Source organism: Phacochoerus africanus, chromosome 1 (assembly GCF_016906955.1).
Source record: "Phacochoerus africanus isolate WHEZ1 chromosome 1, ROS_Pafr_v1, whole genome shotgun sequence".
In the NCBI taxonomy this organism is placed as follows: domain Eukaryota; kingdom Metazoa; phylum Chordata; class Mammalia; order Artiodactyla; family Suidae; genus Phacochoerus; species Phacochoerus africanus.
The window spans coordinates 146,867,916-146,882,764 of record NC_062544.1 but is presented as its reverse complement, the minus strand read 5'-3'; the positions used below and the strand labels follow the sequence as shown (position 1 = coordinate 146,882,764).

The window sequence follows — 14,849 nt, the reverse complement described above, 5'->3', positions numbered from 1 at the left end:
AATGGCTTTCAGAAGCCATTTAAATCAGAATTGGCAAATACATGGCATAGGTACCACCATTCTCCAGACTTCTACCCTTAGCAGACATTACTAATCGATCTCAGCTCAAAGCCTAGATACATCCTCAGAAGCCTCCTCAACATGGCACTCCAAGGACCATGAACACTCAGAATGGGTTGATGAGAGGAAATCCATTTCCCACCTCTGATTTGGCTATTGATGGGTGGTTGCTGGGCTAGAGAAGATGTTACAGGGAATGGACATGGATGAGTGGCCATTCTAGGCCTGTGTTACTGCCATGGAGAAAGTGGGGTTTAGATGAGATGTGTCCTAGGTATGTAGCGGCAGAAGGTGGGGGAAAGATTGGAGGGCCTCTCCTCCCCCATCCCTGTAGGGGTTTGGTTTCCTCTGATAATATGCCTGTCTTGGAAGTCTCCTCAGCTTAGTCAAGATAGATTTGTCTCTTCCAAAAGAATGTCCCCACACCATAATTAAGATCAGAGAAGAACGATTCATTGAGAAAACTGGGCCCCAAATCCACGCAGCACCGGGGGAAGCACACCCACTCTTGCTAGGATCATTTGGGGACCCAGCCTCAGCCTCCAGGCCTCATGCATTCCACCTCGGCCCCAGGCTTCAGCTGCCTGTGGGCCTGTGATGGGCACCATCTTGGTTCCTCCACCCTGGGAGCTCTAGTAGGCAGCCACTTCCCAAAGGCGAAACTGACCTTGTAATCATGCCTGGCAGGAATGTTCCAGCCTCCCCAGCCACCAGAAACCCTACTGATTGACCCCCTCACCCTTCCTCCCACCAGGTGACCTCCTCCCTGCTGACGGCCTTTTCATCCAGGGCAATGACCTCAAGATCGATGAAAGCTCCCTGACGGGGGAGTCTGACCAGGTGCGCAAGTCCGTGGACAAGGACCCCATGCTGCTGTCAGGTGAGCTGCGGCCAGACGGTGGGCTCACTCCCATTGCCAGTCCCTGCGTCCCTGCCCAGGGAGCTCCATGTCCCCTTCATGAGGCTAGAGAGTCTCAGAGGCATTGGCTCCAGATCTCTGGCCAGCTTGGCCCCAAATGAGAACTCCCTCCCTTTTCCCAGCAAACATGCATTGAGCCTACTGTGCACTTGGCACTGCTCTGGGTCCCGGGACTGGTACAGGGAATAAGACTGACGAGTTCCTGCCCCCGTGAAGTTTACCTTCTAATGAGCTGGTTTTCTGAAAAGTCACACGTTGAAGCCTGTTCTCTAGGGGCTAGAAAGAATCCATCAGGTGAGGAGTTCCCGTTGGCTCAGCGGTAACAAACCCAACTAGTGTACATAAAGATGCAGGTTCGATCCCTGGCCTCAATCAGTGGGTTAAGGATCTGGCGTTGCCGTGAGCTGTAGTGTAGGTCACAGATGCAGCTCAGATCCCACATTGCTGTGGCTGTGGCATGGACCAGCAGCTACAGCTCCAATTCAATCCCTAACCTGAGAACTTCCATATGCCTCAGGTGCAGCCCTAAAAAGACCAAAAAAAAAAAAAAAATCAGGTGACAATCATTTTAGACACCTACTGTGTGGCAGGCACTGGGCTGGGGGCTGGGGACACAATAGTGAATAAGACAGATGAGGCCCCAACCATGAGGAGCTTGTGGTGCAGACAATGCAAAGGTTCTAGAGGGTAATAAACACATAACAAAAATAAAGCAGGGCAATGGAAGGCAGGTGGTTGCACGTGTGGCTGAGGTGTGAATGGTGAGAAGCAGCTGGTCTTGCAACTTTCCAGGGGAAGAATATACCAGGAAGTGGGAAAAGCGAGTGCAAAGGTCCTGGGGCAGGACCCTGAGCAAGATGGATCGGTCAGATGTCAGGCCTAGAGCACCAGGGTCAGGAGTGTGTGCATTTTCTGAGTGTGATGCTGGATTCTCTGGAGTGGTTTCAAATGGTAAGCTGATCACATTGACATTTACATATTTAAGATCTCAGTCTGGGAGTTCCTGCTGTGGCACAGTGGGTTAATGACCTGGCGTTGTCTCCACAGCAGCACCAGTTCAATCCCTGGCTTGTCGCAGTGGGTTTAAGATCCAGTGTTGCCACAGCTGCAGCTAGGATTCGACCCCTGGCCCAGGAACTTCCATGTGCCATGGGTGCAGCCAAAAAATGGGGGGGGAGAAGATCTCAGCCTGGCACGAGCAACAAGGAACAAACAAGAGCAGATGTGTACCATAATTTCAGACAGCAATAAGTTAGATGAAAACATTACACCATTGTAGTGAGACAAAGACTCTGAGGAAGGGGTCAGGAATCTTAGCGGCTCAGGGAAAAGCCTGACTGAGGAGGTTGCATTTGAACTAAAACCAGAACAATGAGAAGAAAGAGCATTCCAGGCCAGAAGGACAGTAAGTGCCAAGGCCCAGGAGTCTGTCTGACCACGTGATCATGGACAGCCTCAAATGCCCTCTTGGAACTCAGAGCCATGTGAGAGCTCAGCCATCACCCTGTGACCCTGGTTCTGACCTCTGGGCTGAAGTGGCTGTCAGAGAGCCTTGCATCCTTGGGAGAAGTGGCCAGAGGGTTATCCGGAAGTCAAGGGGAGTTGCTAGGACTGAGTAGATTAGTGATGACACTTCCAGACACTTTGGAGAAGGAGAGATGGGCTAGTTCCCTGGCTGGAGGCTGGGGAGAGAAAATGATCAGCATCATTGACCCAGAGCATCACCAGCTAGGCAAGGAGGTGGGCACAGGTACAGAGACCCTGGAAAAGAGCCACAGGGCAGAGATGGTTGGGGAGCCGGCTGGCCAGCTCAAGTCAAACCAGCTGCTCTGGTCTCGACCTGTCCATCTGGCTGGAAGCCCGGGCAAATGGAATAGACCCTGGGCCTCCGGATGGCAGAAAACAGGAGCCAAGTTCTCCCATGTGTCTGTGGGCAAGATGGAGAAGGGTGTACAGAGGCCAGGGTATTTCAGCCGATTTGCGCTGACTCTTGGACTGCAGGCAGTCTGGTGGAAGGTTTCCTTCAGCCCTCATTCCTGTTGCAATATGGAAAGTGTGCCCATTAAGTTCACAAAGACCAAAAGCCAAGGAAGGGTGGCAGTAAGAAAGAAAGATCCACAAAGATGGCTAGGGTGCAGGGTGAACTAAACTGCAGAAAATGAAACCTGACCATGAGCAGCACTGCTGACTTTCAGAAACCCAGTTGCATGTGAGGAAGGAGGGCAGTGGCTTAGCCCAACTCGTGGAGTAAAGAAGGTGAGAAAGGGGCATGGTTGGCTCCTTGAGAAGCCATCTAAGTAGAAAGCAAAAGATTCTGTAACAGAATCCTTCTAGAACAAAAGAGGCTGCCTGTGTGGTAGTGAGTTCCCTATCACTGAGCATATGTGAACAGGGCCTGGACAGGCTAAGGATGGGGCTTTAGCAGAGTAGGCCCAAGCACTGAATGGACCCTGCATTCAGTGCCTCCCTGCTGTCAGAGTCACACATTCAGTGCTCCCATCCTCCCCTGCCCTCTGCTACAGACCCACCTTGTTTCCTTCCCTCTGCCCTGCCTCGGTTGAGGCTGTTCCCTCCTCCCAGATGGCCCTCTCCCTTCTTCATCTTACATTTAACTCCTGCCCATCTGCTCAGGCCCCACCTCCTCCACGAAGTCTTCCCCAAGCGCCCCTGCCCTTTGCCAAGCACCCCCATACCACCTGGGACCCCGCTTAGCCTGTGACATCACACTGCACTCAGCCCACTCAGGCACAGCCTCGTCAGGCTGATTGCCTTTAGCTCTGTGCAACCATCTCACGTAAAAGAAAGAGCAAAACCCATCTACAGTCCCACCACCCAGACAGACCTAACAGGTCTCCCTTTTAGGGCCCCTTCCATCCTTGGCCATACGCAGATGGGCAGACATGAGGACAGACACCCCATGTGCTTCTGCACCCATCTTCCCACCCAGACAGGTCCAAGGGGGCAGGACCCTGACCTTGAGGCTCTCGGGAGGTCAGCCCAGCTCCACCCTAGGTTCCGCACACGTTAGGGCTCAGGCACCGTCTGCCAGAGGGGAGAGGCCACACTGCTTTGTAGAAGGAGCAGAGCTGGGGGGTGCTGAGCCAGAGCGGGCTCTGGAATGAATTTGCCATGTGGCCTCAGGCACCTCGCTTCACTTCTCTGAGCCTCCGTTCACCTGTGAGGACAACACCAATGTCCTGTCCTGTGATGTAGGTGAGGCTGCCACCCAGCACAGCGCCGGCAGAGGGATGCTCCTGATGGGCTGGTTCCCTCCCCTGTTCCTCGGATGGAGCCAGGATTTGGGAGTGAAATAGGTCTGAATTCAAATGCCAACTCTGCCCTTCCTCCGCCGGGAGACCCTGGACCAGGTTCTTGCCCTTTCTGAGCCTCCAGTTCCTCACTTATGAAATGATGAAATGGGCGGGCAACCCCAGATCATGTGTCAGTGTCCATTTCCTCCCAGTTCCTTCATCTTGGGTGTGTCCCTCTCCCCCTCTGAGCTGGCCCCATCTCTCCACCACCCAGCTCCTCCCAACTTCAGGCTGCAGGAGCCTGCCTCCTCCAGATGGTCCCCCTTGATTGCTGCCCTCCCCAGCTGATCTCTGCATAACTGCCATTTGGACACTTGTTTTTGTACATGACCAGACACCTCAGGGCCTGAGGTGTTGGAGGTCTTGCTGGGCCTTCCTGTCACATGACCATCAGGGAGCACAGAGGGACCAGGCTGGGGGCACCTGTGGGGCCTTCCTGGTAATTTAGAAGTGCCTATACTGCATCTGGCACACAAGCCTGTGCCCCTGGACAGGTACCTTCTCTCTGAGTCTATGCAATGGGGGAGCTGGTGGGGGGCCCGTCCCCTGGCCTACCCCACAGGGCTGTTGTGGGGACCACATGCCAGCATGGATATGACGGTCCTTTGCCAATGGTACGGGTGTGAGGCGCCATGTGGTGTGGAACAAACACAACTTTTGGAGGCAGAACCCCCAGGTTCCAGCCCTGCATCGGTGATCCCTGCCCCTCAGGACCTCAGTCTCCCCATCTGACAAATGGGGGCAGACCAGCCTTTGGAAAGATTCACATGTTTCCAGGGCTCAGGGCACAAAGGAAATCCTAAAGACCTGGAGCACGACCCCCAGGACAGACAGACGGACACAGGCCTGTGTCTGTGGTGTCTTCAGCCCAGGCAGAGTAGAAAAGTGCAGGAACCACAGGCCCCACATCCATGGGGCAGGGCAGGGAAGCTTGGGCACCAAATCAAGCACCCCCTGGCTTCCACTGCTGCCTGTGGACCTGCCACTACTGTGGCTGCGATGGCCACTCTGCAAAGGGAGCTAGAAATTCAGATCTTCACCTTCAATCTTGCCGTGTTTAAGATGTTAGCAAGGAATTCCAACTTTTTAAAAGCCAGTGTGGGTCAGACAACATGTGGTAGACCCTGGAGCACCAACTCTGACCTTAGGCAATTTTTTTCTTAATTTTGTATCTGAAGAATAATTTCAAACTTTCAGAAAAGTCATAAGCACTGTACGGGGAACGCTTGAGTACCCTCCCCTCTGATTCAGCTGCTCTTGCCGTCATGCTGCCTTGGCTCTCAGGAGCCTCTCTCCCCCCCTCATCAGATGCATTACCGCCCTGTGCCCCTGCCTATGTCAGGTGTGTCTGGCGCATGACCACAGCACAGCGATCCAGTTGGGAAACTCGGCACGGATGCCGTGCTGTTACCCAGCATGCCATCCTCTTCCCACCCGGCGCCCTCCAGGCTGGGACCCAGTGCAGGGTGCTGGGTGGCATTTAGATGTCCTGCCTCTTCAGCCTCCTTTAACCCCAGCAGCTTCTCAGCTTCCTTTGCCTTTCCTGGAAGGCCAGTGGTTTTTAACACTCCTAGGTTATGAGCCCCCATGAGGGTATGGTGAAAGCAATGATCCCTCTTATGCAAATAAAGGCCCAGACCTGTCACTCTACACCCTGTCTGGAGACTCACAGATCCCTAGACAACCCTGGTCTTGTCTCAATTTGCAGCTGGGGAAACGAGGCTCTGAGCAGGCGTGTAAGGCCCCACAGAGTGCAGGGCCAGCGTGAGGCTCCAGCACTCCTGCCTCCCACTCCCCTACTGCCCCCGCCCCCCATGCCAGCTTGGCTCTGAGGCCCCTGAGACTACTGCTCAGCAGCATGGCCTATTTGAAGCATCTTAAAGTGAATTCCATGGGAAACCAAGAACAAGGCACCATCAGTGTGACCATGGAAGGGACAGGGTCAGTAGGCCATGGAGGGGCCGTCCTCAAGAACAGCAGGGCCTGGCTCCAACAGGCAACCCTAGGACCCCCTCTTCTCCATCACCCCCGGAACCAGGGCACGAACAGCGTGAGCTCACCCAGGACATCGACGAACCCTCTAGGGCCTGCTGCCCACCCTGCCCACCAACCGGAAGGCCAGGCACGGGGAGCCGGACCTGCCACCACTGCTGTTGCCACCGGGGAGCCTAGGAGGACACCGTGACTGCAGGAGGGCCCGGTCTGCCACTCGGCCCGCACTCTCTCCATTACACTACCCTGCCTCTTCTCCACGAGAGGCAGCGGGGTGTAGTGGATAGAGCACGGGTTCAAGTCCCGGCTCCACCGCTCACAGCTGTGTGACCCTGGGCCATCACTCAACCTCTCTGAGCCAGAGAGGCCACAGGTGGGCGGAGGGGCTTAGGGTTATGCCTGTGCCAAGACCTACCTCACAGGGCTGTTGTGAGGGGGACGGGCTCACGGGTGCTGAAACGCTTTACTGACTGTCTAGCGCTCTGTGAGCGTGCATTGTTACTGTTATTGACTGCGTTGATAACAATAATGATGACAGGACTGCGTCTGGGCTGGAAACTGCATTGGCTTTGCTTGGTGCTTGTGCTGGAGGCAGATGATAATCCCCGAGGTGGCCTCCATCCCTCTTGGTCTCTACCCCTAGGAAAAGACCTGTTAGAAGGTACGACCTGCCCCTCTCCGTGTCCAAAGGAAGGGTTGGCAAGTCCAAAGCAAGAGAGTAAGGAGCCCTGGGTTCAAGCCCTGGGCCTCTGTGCTATGCAACCTCAGCCAGCTCTTTGCCCTCTCTGGGTTCAGAGCTTGATTTTGTAAAACTAAGCCCCCCTAGCTCTGACACCAAAGCATCCCATTTGCCATTGTATAAGAGATGTCATCTGGACCAGGCCTGGAGCAAGTCTGAGACAGAGATGGGCTTTGAGCCTATAGTTGGGAAAGTTCTGACCCACTCCCTGCTGCCAGGTCAAAGGCCACAGAGCTTGCCTCCAGAGGGACAGGATGAAGGTTCAGGTGGGGCAGGACAGCCATCATAGTGTTCCTGGGCCCAACCTCCTTTCTGGCTCACAGGTGGATGGCTGGCTTGCTGGCTGATGGATAGATGGACAGACAGATAGATGGATGTGGGAAGCTGGATGCTGACAGCTCCCCCACGGCTCTCCTGCCTCCACCTCACTCCTCAGGGCTATGTCCCCAACAGCTCTGCCTCTGATTTTGTACCTAACCATCCTGGCAAGGGGGAGAGAAAGGAACCACCCGCCACCACCCCCCGGCAGGCCCCTCCAAGGCTGAACATGGAGATGACCTCCCTGCTGCCCATTTGTGAAATGCAGGTGGTGGCCATGACCTGACCCAGGGATTGTGGCCGCCAAGTGGAAAGAACAGCTCGGATATTATGGGGCACCTAGGGAGCCTCCATAAATATTAATTCTCTTCTTCCCTCCTCCCAAAATGCTTCCAGTGGCCCCTACTGAACCACCAGCAGAGACCCAACCCTGCAGCCCTCTGCCCCTGCCCCTCCTGATGGAGCTTTAGCAGGCTGATCCTCAGCCGTTGCTCTTCCCCCCTCCCACCTTCGCCTGGACTATGCGCCCGCCTCCCTCACTGGCCAGGTGCCCCTGGGTCTCTGTAGTCTCATGGCGTTGCTGATTTGTGTGCCTGTCCTTTAACCCCAGATCCCAGCTAGACTGTGAACCCCTGAAACCACCAGGGGCCCCTTGGGCCCAGAGCCCGGCACAGAGCTGGACTTCCCCTCACCTGTCCATTGAATGAGCTAGCATGGCCAGGCAGGGAGTGGCCCATGGCCAGCCTGCCTGCTTAGGCCCCTGCTGGCCCATCCAAGCTCCCTGAGAGTTTTAATGGAGGCTACCCCACCCAAACCCTCCTTGGAGTGGCCTCAGTTGCCCAAGACCTGGGGTGCCCAGACTCTCATTGCTGAGAGGTCACGACCTAAGCCAGAACTCCCCACTTTACAGAGGATGAAACAGGTCCAGAGAGGAGGGTGCTGGCCTCAGGTCACACAGCGCATTGGAAGCGGACAGCAGGCTGCTCCCCAGGTCCTCTCCTCCTCAGCCCAGGGCCCTCTCCATGCTGTATATTCCGAGGGGCTCCACAGGGCCTTAGGGGAGGTGGGGGCTAAGGATGGTGTCAAAGGGACCGTGGACATGGGGGTCTGGTGCAAGGCCCAGCCAGGAACCCCATCCCCAAAACATTCTCACCTCTCTCTGTACCCAAAGACCCGTAGCTTGCAGGCCTCTGATTCCACCGCTAGAGCTGCAGGCCTTGGGGTTAAGCATTGCCCTCTGTGGCGGCCCCTAGAGCTGGGGTGTGACAGCCCGGGGGGTGACCCGGTCCACTTGGCCTGCCTCTGAGGTCCTGGCAGGGAGACAGACAGACAGCCCAGTGAGGTGTGCAGAGGAGGGCTGGCCTGGATGAATTTGACCCTGAGTAAAACCATAAAGATGGCTTACAGAGGGCATGTGGATTCTCCATTATAAATGTAACACAGGTCCCCATGGCAAATACAGAAGAGGAGGTAACAGTGGCAACAGTGCTGGATTCCAGCTGCAAGCCAGGCCCTGATGGGAGAAGATCCTGGTGCAGAACCTGCCCTCAGGGGCTCACCATCTAGTGGGGAAGTCAGGCCTACAGGCACCCCCAGGGGAAGCCACAGGGGTTGGTTCAGAGGACGGAGGTTAAGTGGGGATCAGGGAAGTCACCCAAGAGGAAGGTCGTTTGTCCTGAGCCTTGAGAAGATTTGGGACCAGAGATGAGGGAAGGACATTCAGGCAGTGACAACTGTGAGCAAAGGTGGGAGTGGGGCTGGGAGGGGGATTGGCAGAAAGGCCCAGTGAGCTTTGCGGCTCCCAGGGTGGAGGGCACAGGGCGGGCATCTGTTGTCAAGGGAAAAGCAGATTACAGTCTGATTCAGGGGGTGCTGCCCAAGGCCTTTGGACTTTAGGGAGCTATGGCAGGTGTCTGAGCTGGGGGATGGAGGTGCTACTGGGGCACAGAGGGAGGGAGGACAAAGTGGGAGTCTGATACCCCAGCTCCTCTGGCACATCTCGTGCTGGGGCTGGAGGCCCCCTGCCCCCTCCAGGACTCATCAAGGCTGGGTGGGAGGTCTGCTGAGCCTTCACCCCATGTCCATGTCCTGTGGTGTGGCCAGAGGCCACCTCCCTGGCTGCCTCCTCCTCCTTCCTCCCACCTCCCTGCCTCCCATCGCAGAGCCGCCAGCTCCCTGCTGAGATGGGAGTGATTAGATGAGAAGGTGATTTGGGGTCTGATTATCTTGGGTGGAAATTGGCCCCCTGTGTCTTTTTCCATCCCGCCCAGACAGAGCGAACTTTGTCACGATTATGTTTGAGACCAGAGTGTGAAGCCTTGTTTCTTGGACAAGAGCCGAGAAGGGCTCTGCCCCTCCCCTGCTGGCGACCCTGGGCAAGCCACTTCTCCCAGAGCCCCAGCTCCTCCTCCATAAGCCGAGGGCCAGAGTGAGGGTTAATGAGGTGATTGCACAGGAAGAGCTCAGCGTGGTGCCTGGCACAGTGTGGGTGTCCTACAGAAGGCAGCACTGGTTACTGTCACTGCTGTCTACACCCTGGGAAGTGTGTTCCCCCGTTTCTTTGAAAGACCTTAGTGACCCCACCCTCACCCACACAAGACCTCTCTGGGCCTCGGTTTCCTCCTCCATCTAATATTGCTGGTATTTCACAAGCTGAGCCAGTGCACAAGAGAGTATTTTGTCAGCAGGTTATTATAGTTCCTAGAGTCCCATGATTGGACCCAGGTTCTTGCTATTTGCACCCATATTGGGGTCGGTGGGCTCTAGGGTCTGCCTGTGATGGTAAGACACCAGGCCTGGGCTGCTTGGCCTGTACTCAGTGTCCAAGCTCATTCCGTAAGCCCCACTGCTCCCTTCCCAGGGCCAAAAGACCCTAGGAGTTGACAAGGAGCCGGCTGCAGAGCTCGCCACCTGAGAGCCTGGGGTCCAGTGCACTCGCCAGCTCCATGCCCTGTTCTGGGAGCCTTCATGACTTGGTTTATCCATCATGGATGGACAGACCAACCTTTACTGCCCCAGAGGAACTTAGCAGAGGGAATCCATCCATCTGGAAAGCACTTTAAGATCCTGAGATTCTGGAGGCCAAGAAGCTGGAACACCACACGTGCACACACACAAACACAGACACACACACAGGCACGCACACACACACACAATCTCAAGCTATCTCTCAGCTCCTAGAAGAAAGGGAAGGGCTGGGTGAAACCTCTTGAAAAGTGAAAATAGATTCCTTGCTTTAAGGAATGTGCCTCGAGCCCTGACTCAGAACCTCCTGACTCTTATTTTAGATACAATTCTAATGAGTTTGTCCACCTAGACTTCAAATATAAAGCAAACTGGAAGACAAGAAGGTCCTTAGCGACAAGTGAGCCTGAAAACAGGAAAAAATGGCCATCAATCTTCAGGGGAAAGAAGAAAAATCTCTTAACAGCAGAAGGAGTTCAAGAAGCAAGTCACCAGCAGTGTCGTATCAGGGGTCAGTGGCCATGGCCACTGTACTGTGGAAGCTGCTGGGCAGGACACAGTGGCCATGTGTCTCTAGGACCAGCCTGAGGATTAAGGGCCCTGGGTGCCTGCTGTCAGAACTAGGCTGTTGTGGCTGCTGCCCATTTCCTGGACAGGGTCCCAGCCGCAGCCCCCTGGGCCCACCTTGTTTCCTCAGGGAGGTCACAGCTTTAGCAGGTTTCCCTTTTTTGTTGTTATCATGGTAAAATATACATAGCATAAAATTGACCATTCTCACTGTTTTTCAGGGTACAATTCCATAACATTAAGTACATTCATAATGTTATGCAACCATCACCAGCATCCATCTCCAGAACTCTTTTCGTCTTGCACAACTGAGACTCTGCCCCCAGTAATCACTAACTCCCCCTCCTCCGCTCCCCAGGCCACTGCCCCCACCATTCTCTCTAAGTCTGACTGCTCTGGAGACCTCATGTAAATGGAATCACACAGAATGGGTCTTTTTGTGACCGGCTTATTTCACTTTGCATAATGTCCCCAAGGCTCATGCATGTGGTCTCATGGGTCAGAACTACCTTCCCTTTGAAGGCTGAATAAATCCCATCCATTCCATGGCTCAGTGGGTGGACCTTCAAGTTTCATCCTCACTGAAGTTGTCTTGGACAAGTTGTCCCCTGACCTGCACAGTGGAGGGGCCTGCCTTACACCAGCAATAAGAACCGCCTGTCAAACAAAAGGTGACACAGATGCCCCAAAGATGAGTAAAAATGGAGCTACTCTGACCCTCGACCCATGGTGCCCCTCTGCTCCACTGCCCTCAAAAGAATTCTCGGACATTTTGGAACCCATTTTGAAAAATTTAAAGTTCTAGGAAAAGAATTCTTAATTTTTCTTATACTATGGGCCCCCGGGGAGGTCTGGGGTATCATGTGCCCCCCCCCATTAAAAATAAAGCTTTGAAATACATAAAATAAAATACAATGGATCACAAAGGCAGCCAATGACATAGAAATAGTTCAAGTAATAAAAAGTTAATGTCACGTAGGAACATATGTGCTTCATTATTAGCACACCAAATAACAAGACTCAGCAGTCAGTGTAGTAAGTACATTAAAAAATAAATATAAGGATAAGGCTAATAGCATCTGTAAGAGCCACAGAGTGATATAAAAAAAAACCTGTGACTTTTCTAACATATGTAATGGTGTCGTGGGCACCCTTGACACTTCTGGATTTTGTTGTTGGTTTTCTAAATGGGAGGAAATGCTAAATTTCAGTTCAATGTATGTGGAAATAAAGATGTCATTGTTTTCTTATCCCTGCTCACAGAGCCCTGAATTCTTTCCCCAGATCTTTGGGAAGGGTGGTCCCCATTTTAAGCAGTCCTGTCTAGGGCTTAGCTGGTTGCAAAGTTAAGCAGAATGAGATCTGGTTCTAGACATATCAATAAGAAAAGAAGAGAGGGGTTCCTGCTCAGCCTGTATGGCTGGATGAGGAGTGGGGGAAGAAAGAAGGAGAAGGGACTCTCCAGGAGAAAGTAGGCCCCTAAGCTGTCTGGAGCCTGAGAACTGAGGTATAGCCATCTTTGAGCCCCAGTCCCATCACAGCACTGTCCCAAGGGGAAATTATCTTTAAAGGACCCACCACACATATGTATTTTGAACCTTAACCATAGGAAGTGCCCCCAAGGACCTTAGCAGGCAACTTGCCAGGAGCTGACCAGGACCAAATTCCTTCCACTCCTTGGGGGAGGGGGTTGGGGCCGTGCAATGGTAACTTGGCTTTCATCCCCTTTTCCCAGGGACCCACGTGATGGAGGGTTCTGGACGGATGGTGGTGACCGCTGTGGGTGTGAACTCTCAGACTGGCATTATCTTCACCCTTCTGGGGGCTGGTGGTGAGGAGGAAGAGAAGAAAGACAAGAAAGGTAAGCCCAACCCCCTTGCAGACCAGGAGAGGAGCTCTTAAGGCCACATTTTTTTTTGTTGTTGTTGATTCATTCACTTAACAAGATAGTTATTGAGTGCCTTTTATGTCCATACCCTGTGCCAGCTGCCACCTCCTGCATCCTCAAGGACCTACTTGGGCCAGGAGGCTCTGTCTGTTCCATATCCAGGGTCTTGTCCCAGTCTCTGTCTTGTCCAATCATGTCATGGGGGGCCCTGGCCTTCCCCAAGGCCAGGCCAAGGGTGCTGAGCCTTTTCTAACCCTCCAGCCTCAAGTGTGACCTGATCCCATCATCACTCTGATATAGAGTTCACATCCCTACCTGGGTGTATTGCTCCACTATTTTCAACTCCACTAAGCCAAGCTGCCTACTCACCCAGCATAGACTCTCCTCAGAGACAGATAGAAGAGTTTCTGAGGAAGGTGGACAAATGCATGTCTCCAGGTCAACTGCTGGGAGCCTCCACCTGATGCCCCCAGAGCTGCCACCTCACCTGAATGTTGGCTCTTCTTCCCCCTGGAAACAAGATTCCTCACTCCCTGGGCTCCCCTTGGTGCAGCAGGCTGGCAACTTGGGCTACAAGTGCCTCTCAGAGCAGAAGAGGGATGGTCACAAGACAGGGGCTCCAATCCCAACAAACCAAACCCAGCCTCTGGCCCCACATAGCCAACTCTCACTCAACACGTACACCTAGTCTTGGGCACAGCACCCCTCTCACATCTTCAGTCTTTTATCTACTTCCCCAAGCTCCAGAGGAGGGTTCCCAACACCCAGACCTTCCAGAGTCCAGGGGAGAAAGGTGAGATAGTAGACGGCCCCTCATTCCATTTTGGGGTCAGCAGGGCTACCTCCAGCTCTCAGAGGTCAATCAGACACTGAACCTGAGTCACAATCAAAGGTTGTTTGTTCCTGGGGGCAAAACCCATTTCTGAGTGGGGTCCTTGTAAGATTATGCTGCCCCACCAGCAGGCACAATGGCAACAGCTCTGATTTGGGAGAGCTGAGCTTGAAACTTAGGACAGAATATTGGCCAAGAGGCCCCAAGCATGTCAGGACAGCATCTATGCAGCAATGCAGAAGCTGTGGCCAGCTGTGGCCCCAGATGTAGGCAGTTTGGCCAGCTGCAGCAACTCTGCCCACTTCCTGGTCCTCACTGGGGCCTGGATGAGGGCCAGAAGCACCCAGGGGCAGGCCAGTGTTTTTGAAAATGTCAGCAAGAAAACAGAGCTCTCTGCCCCAAAGCACAGGTGAGGGTACCTTGCTGAATATTTACCTGCACCCCAACAAGATGGGGACATCAGTGTTGAGGGAAGAGGTGGGATGTGGCGGGCATGTGGCAGAGGAAGATGGGGGGCTACCCAGCCTCTCAGGTCCTAGGAGAAGCACAGCTGGGGCTTCTCGGCACTTCCATCCCATCACCTCCACCAAGAACATTGCTTCAAGTCTGCCAACCAAGGGTCCCAATTGCAGGATGACCCCAGGTGTGCCAGTGTGTGTGTGTGTGTGTGTGTGCGTGCGCAGAAGAGGCTGTATGTGCTTCTCCATCATTAACATGTCTCAAAAATCATCACACAGGTGTGAAGAAGGGGGATGGCCTTCAGCTACCAGGTACAGTAAGACACCCCTCAGGGTAGATGGGGCATTTAGAAATAGCAGCCATTGACCCCTGAACCCTACCCCTAGACCCGCCAGCACGCAGTTGGAGGGGGTACCAGGCTGCTGGAGGCTCTGCCCCACCAAACCTCTGCTGTGCCCCCTTGTGCCGCCAGCTCCACGAGACAATCCATTCGCCCTTCCAATGCTTGCAGTGCAGATGGCACCACCACCAGCTCCACACACACTCAGCTCTGATAACCAGAGTTCAGTGCCACGGAGGGATGCCATGGCCCTGCTCCCCACCCCCACCCACAGAGCCAGTCCCGGCATCCCCCCACCATTCAGCATGGCCAACTCACCCAGTAGTCTTTCCCCTCTCCCTCCCACAGAACCCATTTCCCCACCCCAAGGAAGAACAACAAGAGTGAATTCGATCATCTCATATTGTTTTTAATTTCTAAATTGAGGAAAACACACTAGTACCTCCTCTATCTCATGCAC

At 54.0% G+C, this 14,849-nt stretch overlaps 1 protein-coding gene across 3 annotated transcripts in view; it reads left to right on the top strand.

Moving 5' to 3' along the window:
- The window catches only part of ATP2B2 (ATPase plasma membrane Ca2+ transporting 2), a 136,615-nt gene that overhangs the window by 60,058 nt on the left and 61,708 nt on the right, over positions 1–14,849 (top strand). For all 3 annotated transcript variants that reach the window (XM_047780812.1, XM_047780829.1, XM_047780819.1), the window contains exons 5-7: positions 815–940; positions 12,606–12,731; positions 14,328–14,360. In XM_047780812.1, coding sequence (XP_047636768.1) covers positions 815–940; positions 12,606–12,731; positions 14,328–14,360 — 285 coding nt within the window. The remainder of the gene's footprint in view (positions 1–814; positions 941–12,605; positions 12,732–14,327; positions 14,361–14,849) is intronic.